General features: G+C 42.6%; 1 protein-coding gene across 1 annotated transcript in view; it reads right to left on the bottom strand.

The window, feature by feature from the left end:
- The window catches only part of NAGK (N-acetylglucosamine kinase), an 84,694-nt gene that overhangs the window by 46,930 nt on the left and 22,245 nt on the right, over nt 1-15,519 (bottom strand). The window contains 3 exon segments of the mRNA XM_029594352.1: nt 91-232; nt 6,658-6,756; nt 14,750-14,834. Coding sequence (XP_029450212.1) covers nt 91-232; nt 6,658-6,756; nt 14,750-14,834 — 326 coding nt within the window.

Raw genomic sequence — 15,519 nt, 5'->3', positions numbered from 1 at the left:
TGGTTCTAAGTTAATTTGTTTATATATTTAAAAAAAAAAAAAAAAAAAAAGTTCAATAAACATATTTGGAGGAAAACAAACAAAACTTACCATGCCCTGTAGCTGTAGCCATTGCTCCAATGGCATCGGTTGTTATGTAGTAATTTTCGCTGAGTTTAGGGTAACGTTCCTGTAGCTCCTCTATGAGTTTGTTGATGGCTTCTGCCTGTTCTCCACCACTCAATGACATCCCCTGTTATACACATATATGTGCAAAAACAAACCCCCGCCCCCAATAATGAGCTAAGGTACTGTCAGACCATTTGCACTAATAGCTCAAGAGAAGAACAGGAAAGAAAAATGTAAAACGGTCCTCTTGTCCATGCTTCTGATGGCACCACAGTCTGCGTCTGCCTAGCAAGACAACAGTTTCGAGGGAATAACTACTTATTTAGTTAATGGATCTATACCCATTCAATCATCAACTCTGGATGGTTTCCAATAAAAACATACATAAATCGAAACCAAAACAATACATAAATATATCTAAGGCAACAAAGTAACATCAAAGGGTAAGCAATCTTAACATTCACAGATCCATAACTAAAACATGTAAGGCAAATGCAACATAATAAACAGATAAAACCAAATCAAATATAGGTGACATCACCACTCACACTCCAACTCTGCATCACTAACTAATGTTACATCCCTAACTGTTGATGTGTACAGAAAACATTTTAATTGTGTATCTATATTTTTATTTCTTTTTTTTTTAATATACATTTTTTCATTTTATTTGATATGTTATTGTGTTTAATGTATTTGAAACAAAACACTGAAGCGAAAAGAAAACCAAAAAGAAAAAATCAAATCTTCCCCCCATTCCCCGGATACTAGGAACCCCAACTGTGGAGCTCCAGTAATTAAAATGGTGCAGGAGTAATCCCAGGTTGCGCCTGCCATCCTGCTGGGTCTGTTTTCCAAATTGCACGGGATTCAGCTGCCCTTCTGAAAACAGACCTAGCGAGACAGGAGCGACTGGGGATCACTTCTGTACCATTTCCACTCTGGATATCCCATATTCAGTGTACACAGACATTTTAGAGGGATGTGCATTTATTACATCCGTTCTGGCGGTAAGCGCGTACCTCGCAGACTTTATAGTACACGGGTAAAAACGGATAGTAAGCATGTATTTTTAAGGAATTATGGGCATACTATCTGATTTTGTGCATGTGTTATAAAGTTGGCGAATTACGTGCGTACTCCCGAAAGGGAAGAAACAATTGTACATCCCTAATACACAACATAGATTTGCATGTAATGGAGGCAGTGTTCATGCAAATCTCTCTCATGCATATTCATTAGGGATATCTTGAAAACTACCTGTCTGCGGCCCTCAACGGCTAGGATTGAATACTATTGGTATAGGGGAAGGTCTGGGGATTTCAATTTTTAAGTGTCAGAAGGGCTGGGGGCGAGGTTCCATTTCCAAAACAAATAGAAATGAAAAATCCCCACATTTTGGCAGAGTTGTTTTTTTTTTTTTTTTTTTAGTTTTCTAGTGTTTTCATTTCAATAGAAAACAAATGCATCTCTCAATCAAATACTTATCACCTTTTATTCACCGTTTGCAGGTATCAGACTCATTTACTCCTGCTTGAGGCCGATGTACGTCCATGCTTGGAGTCTGCTACAATCCTGCATCTGCCATTACTTTCTATGGGAATAATTTTTGACACATTTACACCTTATTCTGCTGAGGAAACAAAAGGCTGATTGCAATGAACCCACTTCTTTTACTCTATTAGATAACATCCCTAGAAAAGAATGAATGGCCTTTCCTTATATTTAAACACGGGCTAAACTTTCTTATGCAAAAGGCCACTTTTAAAGAGCCGTTATCACGTTTCTTGGAAGGGATGGCCTTATTCACCTCTTAAAAATTTCTCTGGCATACCAAATTGCCTGAAATCTCATCTACGCCATCTTTTATTCTAATCTAGCTCTCTTTACGTTCGCACCTCTTTGCCATCTTTTTCACGCAGTCACGCTTTACATGCTCAGTTATATGCCACCTACTACCCACATATCCACCTCTCAACCACATATCAGCGCAGCTATATTTTCCCCCGATTCTAGAGCTATCAGAAGCACAACATCTTATAGCACTAGGCAGCACTACAATAAACTAAAATTGGAATGCTGAAGGGTCAGATTGTATGAATTTGCAGCATTCATAGGTCAATCAAATGTCCCCATCAAGCTAGTGATTCTTGCCTCTGCCTCAGGAATATGAACAAGGCAAAGCTTACTCTCCTTAGTGTAGGTATGTGGATTGTTTCTGAAGCTGACTGGCATTCCCTATTCTAAATGTTGTGTGCAGCCCCCCTCTCTGTGACACTGCAGCAGAGAGGGCGCAGGGAGACCCCAGACATCTTCCGAGTTCCGGGGTCATTTTGAACAGGGAAGAAGCTTTACTTCAGGGCCTTTAGGGATAGCACTTTCACTCGCTCTTCATACTGGCGATGATGTCCCAAAAACATAAAAAAAATAAAGAAAGTAAAAGAAAAAAATTATTCAAAATGTTACTTCTTCAGGTGCAACAATCTGAGGCAAAGTACATTTCCTTAGAGTTGAATGTATATCTTCACAGTTCTACCTTTGCAGGCACAGGATCCCCTTCACAACTTTCTCTGCCTCCCTGTGAATGCCTCTCGTGATTCCTTTACTCTTTGGGATACCCAACGCTATGCTCTGCATACACTCCTTAATGTCTTCTTACTTTTCCTTTAATGTGCCGTGCCGGGCAAACTGCCTTTTGCTCCTCTTCGGGACCATCTCCGTTCTCTGACTTCATGCTGTTTCCAGAGCACTTTCCAGACCTCTACACTAACTGCAGGGATGATCCACTGTGGCAAACCTGCCACGAGGGTGCTTTAGCAAAGAGTTCATGCCAACCTTCTACACTCCATGACATGGTCCTTGTAAAAGGGACACATTTCTTACCAAACCATCTAATGGCTGTTTACTGATTTTGAAGTACGTTGTATTCAAATGTCTATTTGAAGATTCTGATCTGTATACACAGTTGGGACCTTCACAATCAACCTTACTCCTTTCTCTCTCAAATTTTCCATTCAAATCATTTACCATAACATTCAGGAAGTGGCATTGTTTTTCCTATTAACTAACTTTCCTAGGACTGTCCTACTGACCCCACAGTTAGCAGGGTTTTCAAAATATCCACCACGAATGTGCAAGAGATAAAATTTGCATATACTGGGTCTCCAGTGTTTGCCAGTTTCTCTCATGCATATTCACAGAGGATATCCTGAAAACCAAACTAGCTGTGAAGCCATGAGGACAGGATTGGAAAGTTTGGTCCCAGGAAATTAAGTGGAATTTTTTTTTTCTAATGTTGCACTCTTATGAAAAAGTCATATGACTGGAGACAATTTTTCCAACACTTCCAGATGCCCAGGTGTTTTATAACCGTAGAAGTAGACGGCAGATAAAGACAGTGAAGTGCATCTAGTCAGTCCATTTTACCATCCACTGCAAATCTTACTTTATTCCACCAAAACAGGATTCCTTGTGTGCATTATTTTTATCTCTGAGTACAAATGCCAAGGGTTTTGTTTTTCAGTAGTCACCATAAACTCAGTCTTCATGCAAACGGTTGCCAAACAACTCTTTAATCAGCAGGTGTAAGCCCAGTATAATAAAGCAATAAAACTGTCTCAGATTTTAAATTCATCTTCAAATATTGGCTCCGATCAACTACATAAACCAAGTTCTCTTCCTTCAAATAAGTGAATTCCCTGCGCATCTGTGAGTTAAAAATCAGTATGTACTAAGATTTATTAGCCAAGAAAAATACTTTGCACACAACTTAAGTTGCTGTTAGACAAATTATGACCGCTCCGACTACCCGTGAAAAAGGATGATGAGGGTTCACATTTCCGAGCTAGCCCTACCAAATATCCCACTCTGAGGCACTCCTAAAGCAGCCCCACATCTGCTCAGTTACACCTTCCTCGGAAATCTTTATGTTTTTTATTAGAATGCACACTCTACATTATATCAAAAATTTCAGTTTTATTCAGCTTTCTTCCTCTAAAATGTTTCCCTGCTCCACTGCATTTTCCTCTCAGTGTCACCAAATTTCCAGTTTCCTGAGCTTTCTCGCACTGGTGAGCAAAAACACGAATGGAATGACAAGAGACTGGAATTCCATTTATTTAAGCTTCTCTCTTTTGGAGTGAGTGGTGCCTGATGTGGAACCTCGGCAGGATGTGCCAGAGCAATGCGATATTAAGGAGAAGGGAGAAAGGAAGAGCCCACAATAAAAATTAGTATGAGGCCTTGCCAGTTTTAATTTAGCCTTTTTAACAGTCAAAGTGTTCGTAGAAACTGTGATATTACCACAATAGCATGAGATAACTGCAGTAACAGAAATGAACACCTATAATCTAACTGCAATATTTTCAGTTTTAGCAGAGACCTGTACAGTTCACAAGGTATTTCTGTTAGTTCAGAAGGTGAGACCCTATGTGCCCAAACCAATATACTGCATGTCTTGGTTATAATATATAGCAGAACCAATTATTTTTGCGGTTGGCTTATGTTCACAGATAAAATTACCTCCTTCAAAAATCAGTTTACTGTGAAAATAAGTCACTTCATGCATCTTGATTCCAACAATCACCCTATGTCACTCACACACACACACACACACATACTTCTCCCACTCTGAATTTCCAAAGCATAATGCCAAAGAGACAACAGTGACCCTACAGCATGTACTTCCCTTCATAAAGACTCTCACCAAACTCACCAAACTCAATCTAGTAATCAACAAAGACAAGACTGAATACCTCATCATCTCTCAGGAAGATAACCTTTTGTCTAGAGATACAGCCTCACCCGTAAATGGTCAACAACAAATAGTCTTCAACTCTCCCCCCAACCCCACATCAACTTTATCGAACAACCTCAAAAACTCAACCTTCGTAAGAGACCTAGGAGTGCTCATTGATAATCAGATCAACATGAAAAAATTTGTAAACACGACAAAAGAATGCTACTTCAAACTACAAGTTCTGAAAAAGCTAAAACCACTACTGCATTTTCAAGACTTCCGCCTGGTTCTACAATCAATCATCCTTACAAAAATTGACTACTGTAACTCTCTACTACTTGGTCTTCCAGCTACCACCATTAAGCCTCTACAGATGCTACAGAACTCTGCGGCCAGGATCTTGACCAACTCTAAAAAAAGAGACCACATCACACCTATCCTATACATCCTCCATTGGTTACCGATCAAACATAGAATTCTATACAAAATTCTAACCATCATGCATAAATCTTTACACAACTCAGCCCCAATGGATATCACATTTCAGCTACGCACTCACAAATCCAAGAGACCGATCAGGAAAGCTTACCAAGGCACCCTATTCGTCCCTCAAGCCAAATCCTCGCGAAGTAACAGGGCACTATCCACTGCAGGCCCTACCCTTTGGAACACCCTCCCACCAGAACTCAGACAAGACTCCTGCCAGATCTCATTCAAGAAAAAACTGAAAACATGGCTATTTAGTCAGGCATTTCCTTGAAGACCCAACTTATACTATCCACGACATCTTTAATTGATTCTATTTGTTATAAATTCACCCTATATCCTTCCCTATTTTACACCTTCTTTCTTTTGCCCCTCCTCCCTATCCCTTTCTTCGTGTAAACCCAGTCAATCTTTTCCCCTTTTTTTCGTTTTATCATTTAAGGCACATTTAATCAAATTCGCTGTAAGAATTGTCACCAATGGTTTCTAAAGGTTTAAATGTTTAATTTGTTACTAGTATTCTATGTAATGCTCGCAAGCGCTATTATATTGTTCCATGTGCTTTGTTCCATGTAATGCTACTTGGCAAGTTGAATTGTTTTACTGTAAACCGGTTTGATTTGCATCCAATGCAAGAAGATCGGTATATAAAAAAACAAAAAATAAATAAATAAATAAATAAAGAGGCTGAGTTTTGCTATACAGGGCAATGTAATGGTAGACCAAAGCAGGCAGCACTGTTGGTGGTGCTCGAGAGGAACGCCTTGAAGCACTGAGAAGGGATCAGTAGGACCATGAGAGGCAAAGAGTCAATCCATGTGGAACATTCTGCCTCCTATCCCAGAAGTGGCACAGCAGCATGCAGCTTGAGAAACAGGAACTTAGAAATCACTGTGATCTGAAGCTTGCACACTACAGCATAGATGTTTGTTAGCAGGGTTCAGGATCTGGACTCAAGGGATAAGAGATGACAGAAGAGACATGTATCCTCAATTCTGCAGAGTTTCCAGTTGCAGAATTGTCGACGTGCCAGTTTAATGTAGTAAGGCGATTGCAGAATACGGAACTTACAAAAGTGAAGAGAGAGGAATATGAAGAACTTGTTTTACTGGCTCATCACAGACTACTTCTCATCTGCAAATATGTCTCGATGCAGATCATTTTCTCTCTTCCCCACCACAGGAAATGACATCTCTTCCTAGCCTCCCAATATTATGTAATGTGTCTTGGTGACAGGCTAGATTTACAAAAAGGTTACTGAACACAAAAGAAAAAAAACCAAAACAAAACACAATTCTGGGAAAAGTAGAGAGTCATGTACTCACCAGAGACCTGAGGGGAACTTGTGGGTCCAGCCCCGCCTTCTCTTTGGCTTCCAAAACCATTTCATTGATGGTTTCCAAACATTTGTGTGAACCAACCAGCTAGAGAGGAGAGAAGGGAAAAAAAGATAAGCATGCTTCAATACTACAGCCTTGCCTTTCTAGGGCAAACACACCACCAAAGACGGTCTCACATCCATGATCTTTTCAGAAGCTAATTAACTGCCTACCCTGCTATGGATCTTCAATAGAACAAGTGGAAAATAGGTGTCCGGTTGGTTCAGTGGCAACTGCCATGCTATATCTGCTCCTGCTTGCTGTCTTCAGCAAAGCGATACGTAGGGCATGCACATGTGCAGATCTGAAAACACAGTCAGTCAGTCTCAGAAACTGGTTTGTGGCGGGTTGTGACTAGCTCTGGAGAAACCTTCATGTGACAATGGCAGTCTGGTTAGCACTACAGCTTGCATAGGAAAATTAGTTCTTACCTGCTAATTTTCGTTTCTAGTCGTACCACAGATCAGTCCAGACTCCTGGGTTTTGCCTCCTTTCCAGCAGATGGAGACAGAGAAAGTTTTACTAACACTGGCATATAACCTAGTGTATCTTTAAACATAAAGGAAACTATTTTATATTATTTCAATCTTTTATTTATGCTCATTATACAAAATATCTTTTTTCACATATTACATAATGCACCTCCAAACCATTAAAAACTTCTTTAACTCCTTTAACCCCAACCACATCTCTTCTCTTCGTTTCACCAAAGATTAATTCGTCAGCTTCTCTGCATCTCTCTACTGCAGCTGTTACCACCAGGGATGTGGTTGGGGTTAAAAGGACAACAGCAAAAGTGCTTTTGAGTATTAGCCGGAGAGAAGTGAAACACATCATGCTGCACAGGAACCCGTGGAGCTTTGGACAAGTGGAACTGAATGCCATTTTTGACCAGCAATTGGAAATAGGGAATGTTGGATAAAAAATAGTGAGAACAAACAATAATGGGATGAAAATCGATATGTGAAGATAAGAAGAACATTGAATACAATTTGGGAAGAGCACTTGATCAAGCATTGGGCAACAATAGAGAAGGTCCAATATATGAAACACTAGAACAACATGGGCAAAGTTATGAAAATCACAATATAACATTCTAATATTGTTAAAATCAAGGTGATGTTGAAGTTGTAATTATTGTATTGAAAGAATTGCATTAACCCCTGAGGAAGCTCAAAGAGCGAAATGATTAGGATCCTATATTTTAATGTGGGGCGAATGGTGAGTGTGAATGTGGGGGAACTGGAAGTTTTTAATGGTTTGGAGGTGCATTACATATTACATATTATGTAATATGTGAAAAAATATTTTGTATAATGAGCATAAATAAGAGATTGAAATAATATAAAATAGTTTTCTTTATGTTTAAAGATACAATAAGAATTAGGAAACTGTATTCCTTCTGTGTGATTATACCATTGATATAACCTAATGTGCCATCTGCAGTCCTTCAATATTGATCTGTACCAAAGACAAGATAGTAGAAAAACATACTACTAACCACTAGCTATTATCCCCTGAATGAGCAGTGGGAATAGGCAAACGAGAACAAAGAAATTAGTCCTCATCAGACAAAAAAATGTGAAGGACTAAATAAAACCTGTGCCATTTTTCAGATTAATTATAGATCGAGCGGACTCTCCATGACTCCCTTTCCCAATAGGGTGAGACTCTGGACTGATCTGTGGTACCACAGGACCGAAAATTAGTAGGTAAGAACCAAATTTTCCTTTCCCTATACGTACCCAAATCAGTCCATACTCCTGGAATGAACCAAAGCTTCCCAAAACAGGGTGGGACCTTAAATGTCCCACTCGAAGTACACTCTCGCCTAAGCCCATGACCTCTGGGGCAGGGACATGCAAACGATAATGCCCGGCGAAAGTGTGCAACAACTTCCAAGTAGCTATCCTGCAAATCTCTTGCGGTGAAACTTGTTGATATTCGGCCTAGGACGCCACCTGAGAACAAGTGGAATGAGCCCTCTGGAACCAGTTGCCCCTGACAGATATATGCGGAACCAATAGCTTCCTTCAACCATTGTGCAATCATGGCCTTTGACGCTTTATGCCTCTTCTTTGCACCACTCCACAGTACAAAAAGGTGATCCGACAAGCGGAAGCTGTTAGTAACATTAAAATACCTTAACAATGTGCGCTTTACATCTAAAAGCCACAATTCTCTCACATGAAACGCTGGAGGCTCCAAGCTTGGGAAAACCAGAAACTCCACAGACTGATTAACGTGAAAAGACGAAACCACCTTCGGCAGAAAGGCTGAATCCATCCATAAGGAGACCCCCAAATCGGAGATCCTCAAGAAAGGCTCCCTACATGACTGGGCTTGAAGTTCTGAGATTCTTCTAGCGGAAAAGATCGCCACCAAGAAAACCTCCTTCAAAGTGAGATCTTTTATACTAGCCCTTCTAATAGGCTCAGACGGCACCACACACATGCCCTTCAGGACTAAATTAAGACTACAGGAGGGACAGAGCTTCTGAACCAGAGGGCACAAATGTTTTGCTCCGCGGAGGAAACGCACAACATCAGAATGCACAGACAGTGCCACCCCATGCACTTTGCCACGAAGACAACCTTGAACCCTGATGGAGTTAAAGGACAAACCCTTCACCAAACCCTTTTGCAAGAAGGCAAGAATACGTGCCACAGAGGCCTGCACAGGAACAACCCCTTACTCCTTGCACCAATCCTCAAAGACTCTCCAGACTCTTACATATGCCAAGGAGGTGGAAGACATTCTTGCCTGCAAGAGAGTAGAAATCACCTTCTCAGAGTAACCTCTCTCTCTCTCTCTCAAGCGCTTCCTCTCAAAAGCCAAGCCGCAAGACAGAAGCAAGCTGCCTGATCTGACAATATGGGACCTTGATGCAGTAGGTTTGGCAGATGAGAGAGTCTCAGCGGGCCATCCACCGCTAGATTTATTAGATCTGCAAACCAAGGCCTTCGAGGCCACTACGGAGCCCCTGGTGAAGCGCCATACATCGAAGGATCTTGCCCACCAATGGCCATGATGGAAACACATACAGTAGAATGTCTCGTGGTCAAGGAAGGACCAAGGCATCTACTCCCTTTGCTTCGTGCTCTCTTCTGCGACTGAAGAAGTGGGGCGCCTTGGCATTCCTCTGTTTTGCCGTCAAATCCATGTGAGGCTTGCCCCATCTGCAACAGATGAGATCCATTGCTGCCTTTGACAGCTCCCACTCCCCTGGATCCAGCTGAGAAGCTGCTATCATCCTCAGATGTTGCTCTCTCCAGTGAATTAGCTCCCGAGCCTCCTGAGCCACTGCCCGACTCTTGGTACCACCCTGTCGGTTGATATATACCACCGTCATCGCATTGTCAGACTAAATCCTGGCCCGGACGGTCATGCAAGAGAGGGAGGAATGCACCCAGTGCCAACTGGACCGCCCTTGTCTCCAGGCGATTGATGGACCATGACGCTTTCTCCTTCGACCAAAGGCCTTGCACCGACTGATTTTGGCAGACTACTCCCCAGCCAGAGAGACTGGCATCGGTTGTAACCACTATCCAAGTCAGGTACTTCCAAGTCCACACCCTGACACAAGTGATCCCAACCAAGCCACCAGTAGAGACCGGACCTGGTTAACTCAGTCAGTGGCAGCGGAAGCTGAAACTGCTCTGACAACGGATCCCACCAAGAAAGTAAAGACGCCTGCAGGGGTCTCATATGTGCAAAGGCCCAACACATGGGTTCCAATGTGGATGCCATGGAGCTGAGAACCTGTAAGTAATCCCAGACCCTGGGCACTTGGCTCTCCAGCAATCTGCAAACTTACGACTGCAACTTGACAATGCGCTCCTCTGTAAGGAAAATTTTTCCCAGCTTGATAAGAAAGTGCGCCCCCAAAAATTCCAATACCTGAGATGGGATGAGATGACTCTTGGACCAATTCACAACCCAATCAAGCAACCATAAGCGGTGGAGAATGAGATCCACCACTTGCCTGCATAGGGCTTCTGACTTCGCCTGAATGAACCAGTCGTCCAGATAAGAGTGCACCAGTACTCTCTCCTTCCTGAGGGCTGCCGCCACCAACATCACCTTAGTGAAGGTCCTGGGAGCCGCTGCCATACCAAAAGGTATGGCACAAAATTGAAAATACGTTCAGAGGATCTTGAACCTCAGAAATCTCTGATGGTCGAATCAGATGCCTATGTGCAAGTACACCTTGGTGAGGTCCAGGGATGTCAAGAACTCCCCCTTGTACACCACTGCAATGACTGATCAGAGAGTTTCCATATGAAAATGAGGTGCCTTGAGAGCCTGTTCAGTTTCTTCAAATCCAGGACTGGACGAAAATGCCCTTCCTTTTTCGGAACCACGAAATAGATGGAGTAATGACCCTTTCCTCATTCCTCCAAGGGCACAGGAACAACAGCTCCAAGCTTCTGTAGATAGTCAAGGGTTTGCTGCACCACCCGTCTCTCTCCACAAAAGCGGAAGGGGAAACCATGAACAGGTCCCTTAGTGGACAAACAAACTCTAAAGCGTAACCTTGCTCTATCACGCTTAAGACCCACTGGTCCGTAGTAATTTTAGCCCACTTCTCCTAAAAAAAAGAGAGTCAACCAACCCCCTATAGCCAGGATGGAGGAGTGGACTGGCCTCACTTTCGGGACTTGCAACAACTCCAGCATGTCCTCAGGCAAAAGATATAATGTATCCGTAGCCCTACCAACCTTCAAGCCAGTCTCTGGAGTCTCCCACTCCTGGACTACCAGCTTTCTTATGGATTTATGAAAAGGAAACACTTTCGCTGGACCCCTTAAGCCATCCATGACCAGGTCCACCTCCTCATGATTGGACTCTTCCTGGGGAATCTTGATGCAAAATGTATCCAGAAACCAGGGAATCAGAGGTCCCAACTCCTCCCTATGGAAGAAGCGCACTACACCTTGGGATCATCCCCTTCCACAGGTAGGCCATCTCCCTGACCATCCTCCGAATCCTGCACATCAGAAGGAGCTGAATCTGACAGAAACCCAGTGTCAGAAACGTCAGAGAGATTATCGAAATGGTCCCCTGGGGAACCCTGAACCCTGGTTGCCCCCATGCCACCCAAGATCTTAGATCTCTTCATAGGATGTGGACCCGACAAAAATGTAGGCTTGGACCCCAGCTGCCCTGCAGCCTTCCAGGCCAAACAAGCCCTATGCGTTAATAGCACAAATTCAGTGGAAAAAAACAGAAGAATCATCAGATCCCTCCCCCAGGAGGTCTTCTTCCACCTTGGACAACCCCCTCTGCCCCCCCCCCGGGACTCCGATTGGCCAGAGACAGGGGAGGAGGGACATCCCCCTTCCCCTCCGTGGCTGCAGTAGCAACCGCGAAAGAAGCCAAAATGGCCGCCGTTCCCCGACAGGGAATGGGTCCATAGTTTCCCGTGGCACAGGCAGAGCTCCTTCAGAGCTGCGCTGTCGCTCTAACTCCCCATAAGCGGTCCCAGACTGCCCTCTCCCCCAGAGAGGCAGCGGGAGCAGAGGCCATTTCAGGAGAGCCTCGTACACGACTCTCCACAAGCAGCGCACTTGCTGCCGCGTAGCATGGCCGCTTAAGAAAGGCCAGCGGGAGTCCGTCGCCAGAAGACAGAGCAAATTCACAAACGCAGAGCCAAACAGAAAACGGAGCCTTCCCCAAACAGCCCTGATCTATCACCAATCAGCAGAGAAACAAAGAAAACAAGCTATCTTCGTTTGCTTTCTGAAATCTTTTTTTCCCCCCAACTTTAATTACAATGAAAAAGTAAAAGAAACACTTGCCTGCACTGAAGAAGGCAGCAGGCTCTGCAGACCCTTCAGGAGGAGAGGGAACTGGCACTATCAGCTTTCAACCTCAGCCGATGAAGGACCAAGCAAAATAAGTGTTCCCAACCCCCTGCTCGTCCACCTCTCAACCAGGAAGGATGGCCCCACTAGGACTTATCAACCTCCTGGGAGGGATTCTGTCTCTCTAAAATCCTTTTTTTTTTTTTTTTTTAAACAGGCACAGACTACAGGTCTTGCACCTCTACATCTGCTGGAGACAGAGAAACACTGGAGGACTGCAGGTGGCACACTAGTATATATGGTCGTGTCAGTAAAACTCTCTGTCTCCATCTGCTGGAAGGCAGGCAAAACCCAGGAGTCTGGACTGATCTGGATATGTACAGGGAACTGAAGATTGCTTCAAATTCAAATTATAAGGTACTGTACTTGCCATATTCTACTATTGAATGATAGACAGTGACAGGAAGAATGATCTATAAACGTCTTTGGGACAAATTAAATTGCTCTAGCTATAGCACCACCTATTTATAGCACGCCAAAAGTTAATGTTACAATCCTGGTATTATAACAGGTTTTATGGCAGCATCTACATTATGCCTAGCTTCCTTCTTTGGTATGCAAATTTGCATTGGGTTTGATTGATCACTAATGGCTCAGTCCTCCCTGAAATTACAGCTGAACAGGTCTATTTATTTTTTTATAACATGCACAAATTAAAGAAAAAAAAAGTAGTAGAGATTCTAAAAGTATGGGATGTTGGGGGCACATGGAAAGTGTGAGAGAGGGGTCACTAGGTGCTCTACTCTCCCTAAAATAAATTTAAATGAAATTGGATGGTTCAAAAATCATTTGAGGGAGGTGTGGGGGCCAAAGATATAAACATGATGATATATTATAAGGCCAGTTTCCCTATAGAAAACTAGGCTTAAAATGCTTATCGATCCAGGACCTTCAGATTCCATTCACACTTATTTCATTTACAATCACTTTTAAACATCGGCAGCTCATAAGAAGAAAAAATAATTCTTAAATTTAACCTGTACTCTGACTGCTCACAATATTAAGCAGAGAACCTGCTAGCTATCATCTGATTTGACTGTTCCCTCGATTGTGCAGCCGAGGGAGAAGCCACATAATTAGCTTGCTGCCGCATAATTGATGATCTGCTACACATTCAATATTCCTGAACCTTTCCACCCCTTAATACAATAATTTGACGATAGCTACAGGGAGCTGCCCTTCGTTCTTTACCGACCCTCTCCTTGCAAATAGCCTGCAGGCACCAGGAGGACAGGGGTGAGGCAAAGGTTGGAGCAAATGAAAGAACCCCCGTCTCTTCCTGTTCTCCCCCAGCCCCCCTCCTGTGCTGAAGGGAAGGGCTGAGGTCGGAGTGGACAGACAGCAGTCAGAATGTTTGATCCCTCAAAGATCTGTTAATGCAAATCAAAGAGGATTTTGATATAACTCCTGGGTGGAGTGATGTCCTTTTAGAAGAATTTCATCTTTATGCAAAGGTTCTTGGACCTGCATATGTGGCCAATCATACACAAGCTACAAAGACCTGGCTGTGTTCTTAGAAGTCTGCAACTGCTCATGTCCCACAGTTGGTAGAGAAAGCATTAATTTCAATTCATAGAAACCTTATGACCGACACTGCTGCTGAAAAGTTTCAAACTTGTGCTAATCCAACCCCTTTTTGTGTCCATTACCATTTGTCCAATATATGTACACATTAACAGAATGACAAAACTGCTGATGCTGAGGGTATTTTAGCATACAAAAGTTCATATACTCTGAAAGACAAGAACTTTCTCAAGAAAATATTAAAAAAAAAAAAAAAAAGATCATTGCACTTTTCAATTCAAAACAATAATGCCATTTCACAGTTAAAAGTTTGCAGCGTGTCTCAAATTGTTCAATTTTGTATTTGTATATAGTTTAAAAATTGTTTAAAAAGCAAGCGAATGGTTTAAAAAACAAACAGTTTGACTTTGCATAGTCAGAGGGGTGAATCTTTATGCAAAATTATGCAGAACTGCCACATAATTGCTGCCAAATCTTGAAAACTCTGCCACAGGAAACCAGGGGGCTCTGGGTATAGAGTTACAAACCTTAAGCTACTTTTCCAATGTTCCAAGTAATTCCAGTGATTTTTTAACTCATAAGCCACCCCTCTCCCTTTTAAAAAACAATTCTTTTAAGATTTCCAGTGGATTTGTAAGATTTCTTACCCAGTGATTGGTGCAGGGACCATCCGTCTCAGCCAGAATCTTTCCATCTTCGGAGATCAAGACAACCTTTGAATGGGTTCCACCTCTGCGGAGTGAACACAGTGGAATGAGATGCTTTTGGCTCCTTTCATCTACCCAAGACTCCTAAGCATACAGTTATCAAATTGCTCCACGGCACTTAAATCCTTCCTTTTAAAAAACCAACTGCTGGTATTCCGACACAGGATTTCAGAACATGGGATTACCAAACTGAAAAACCTCAGAACTGGGACACATTGGAACTGGTAGGAGACAAAAGTGATCTTAAAAAGACTTGGAACACAACGGGGCAAATCTGGTGCATGCTTCTTTCAGAAGAAGTTCAGTGATCTTCGTAATGGGAACAGCTGTGATTCTTCAGGAAATCTCACAGAGACCACCATACAGTAATAAAGCACAGCATCTTCACATATATAACATAGTAATGGAGAAATCACTTACTCGATAATTTTGTTTTCCTTAGTGTAGACAGATGGTCTCAGGACCAGTGGGTTTATGCTCCCCTGCCAGCAGATGGAGACGGAGAAAGTTGACGTCACGGTATACATAACCCTGCAATGACCCCAGCCTGCCAGTATTCTCTTCAGAAGCAACTGTGCACAGACTAGCAAAAAACTTGATTAAAAACAGATAACCAGAACTGTACTCAACCAACCATAAACACTGAACTCACATAAGATTCTAGGTACCCCATGCTAAAGACTCGAACATTTACCAGTAATCCCTTGGGA

The sequence above is a fragment of the Rhinatrema bivittatum genome, chromosome 1, assembly GCF_901001135.1.
Source record: "Rhinatrema bivittatum chromosome 1, aRhiBiv1.1, whole genome shotgun sequence".
Classification (NCBI taxonomy): Eukaryota; Metazoa; Chordata; class Amphibia; order Gymnophiona; family Rhinatrematidae; genus Rhinatrema; species Rhinatrema bivittatum.
The sequence above is the reverse complement of the archived record's forward strand: the minus strand, read 5'-3'. Positions and strand labels throughout refer to the sequence as shown.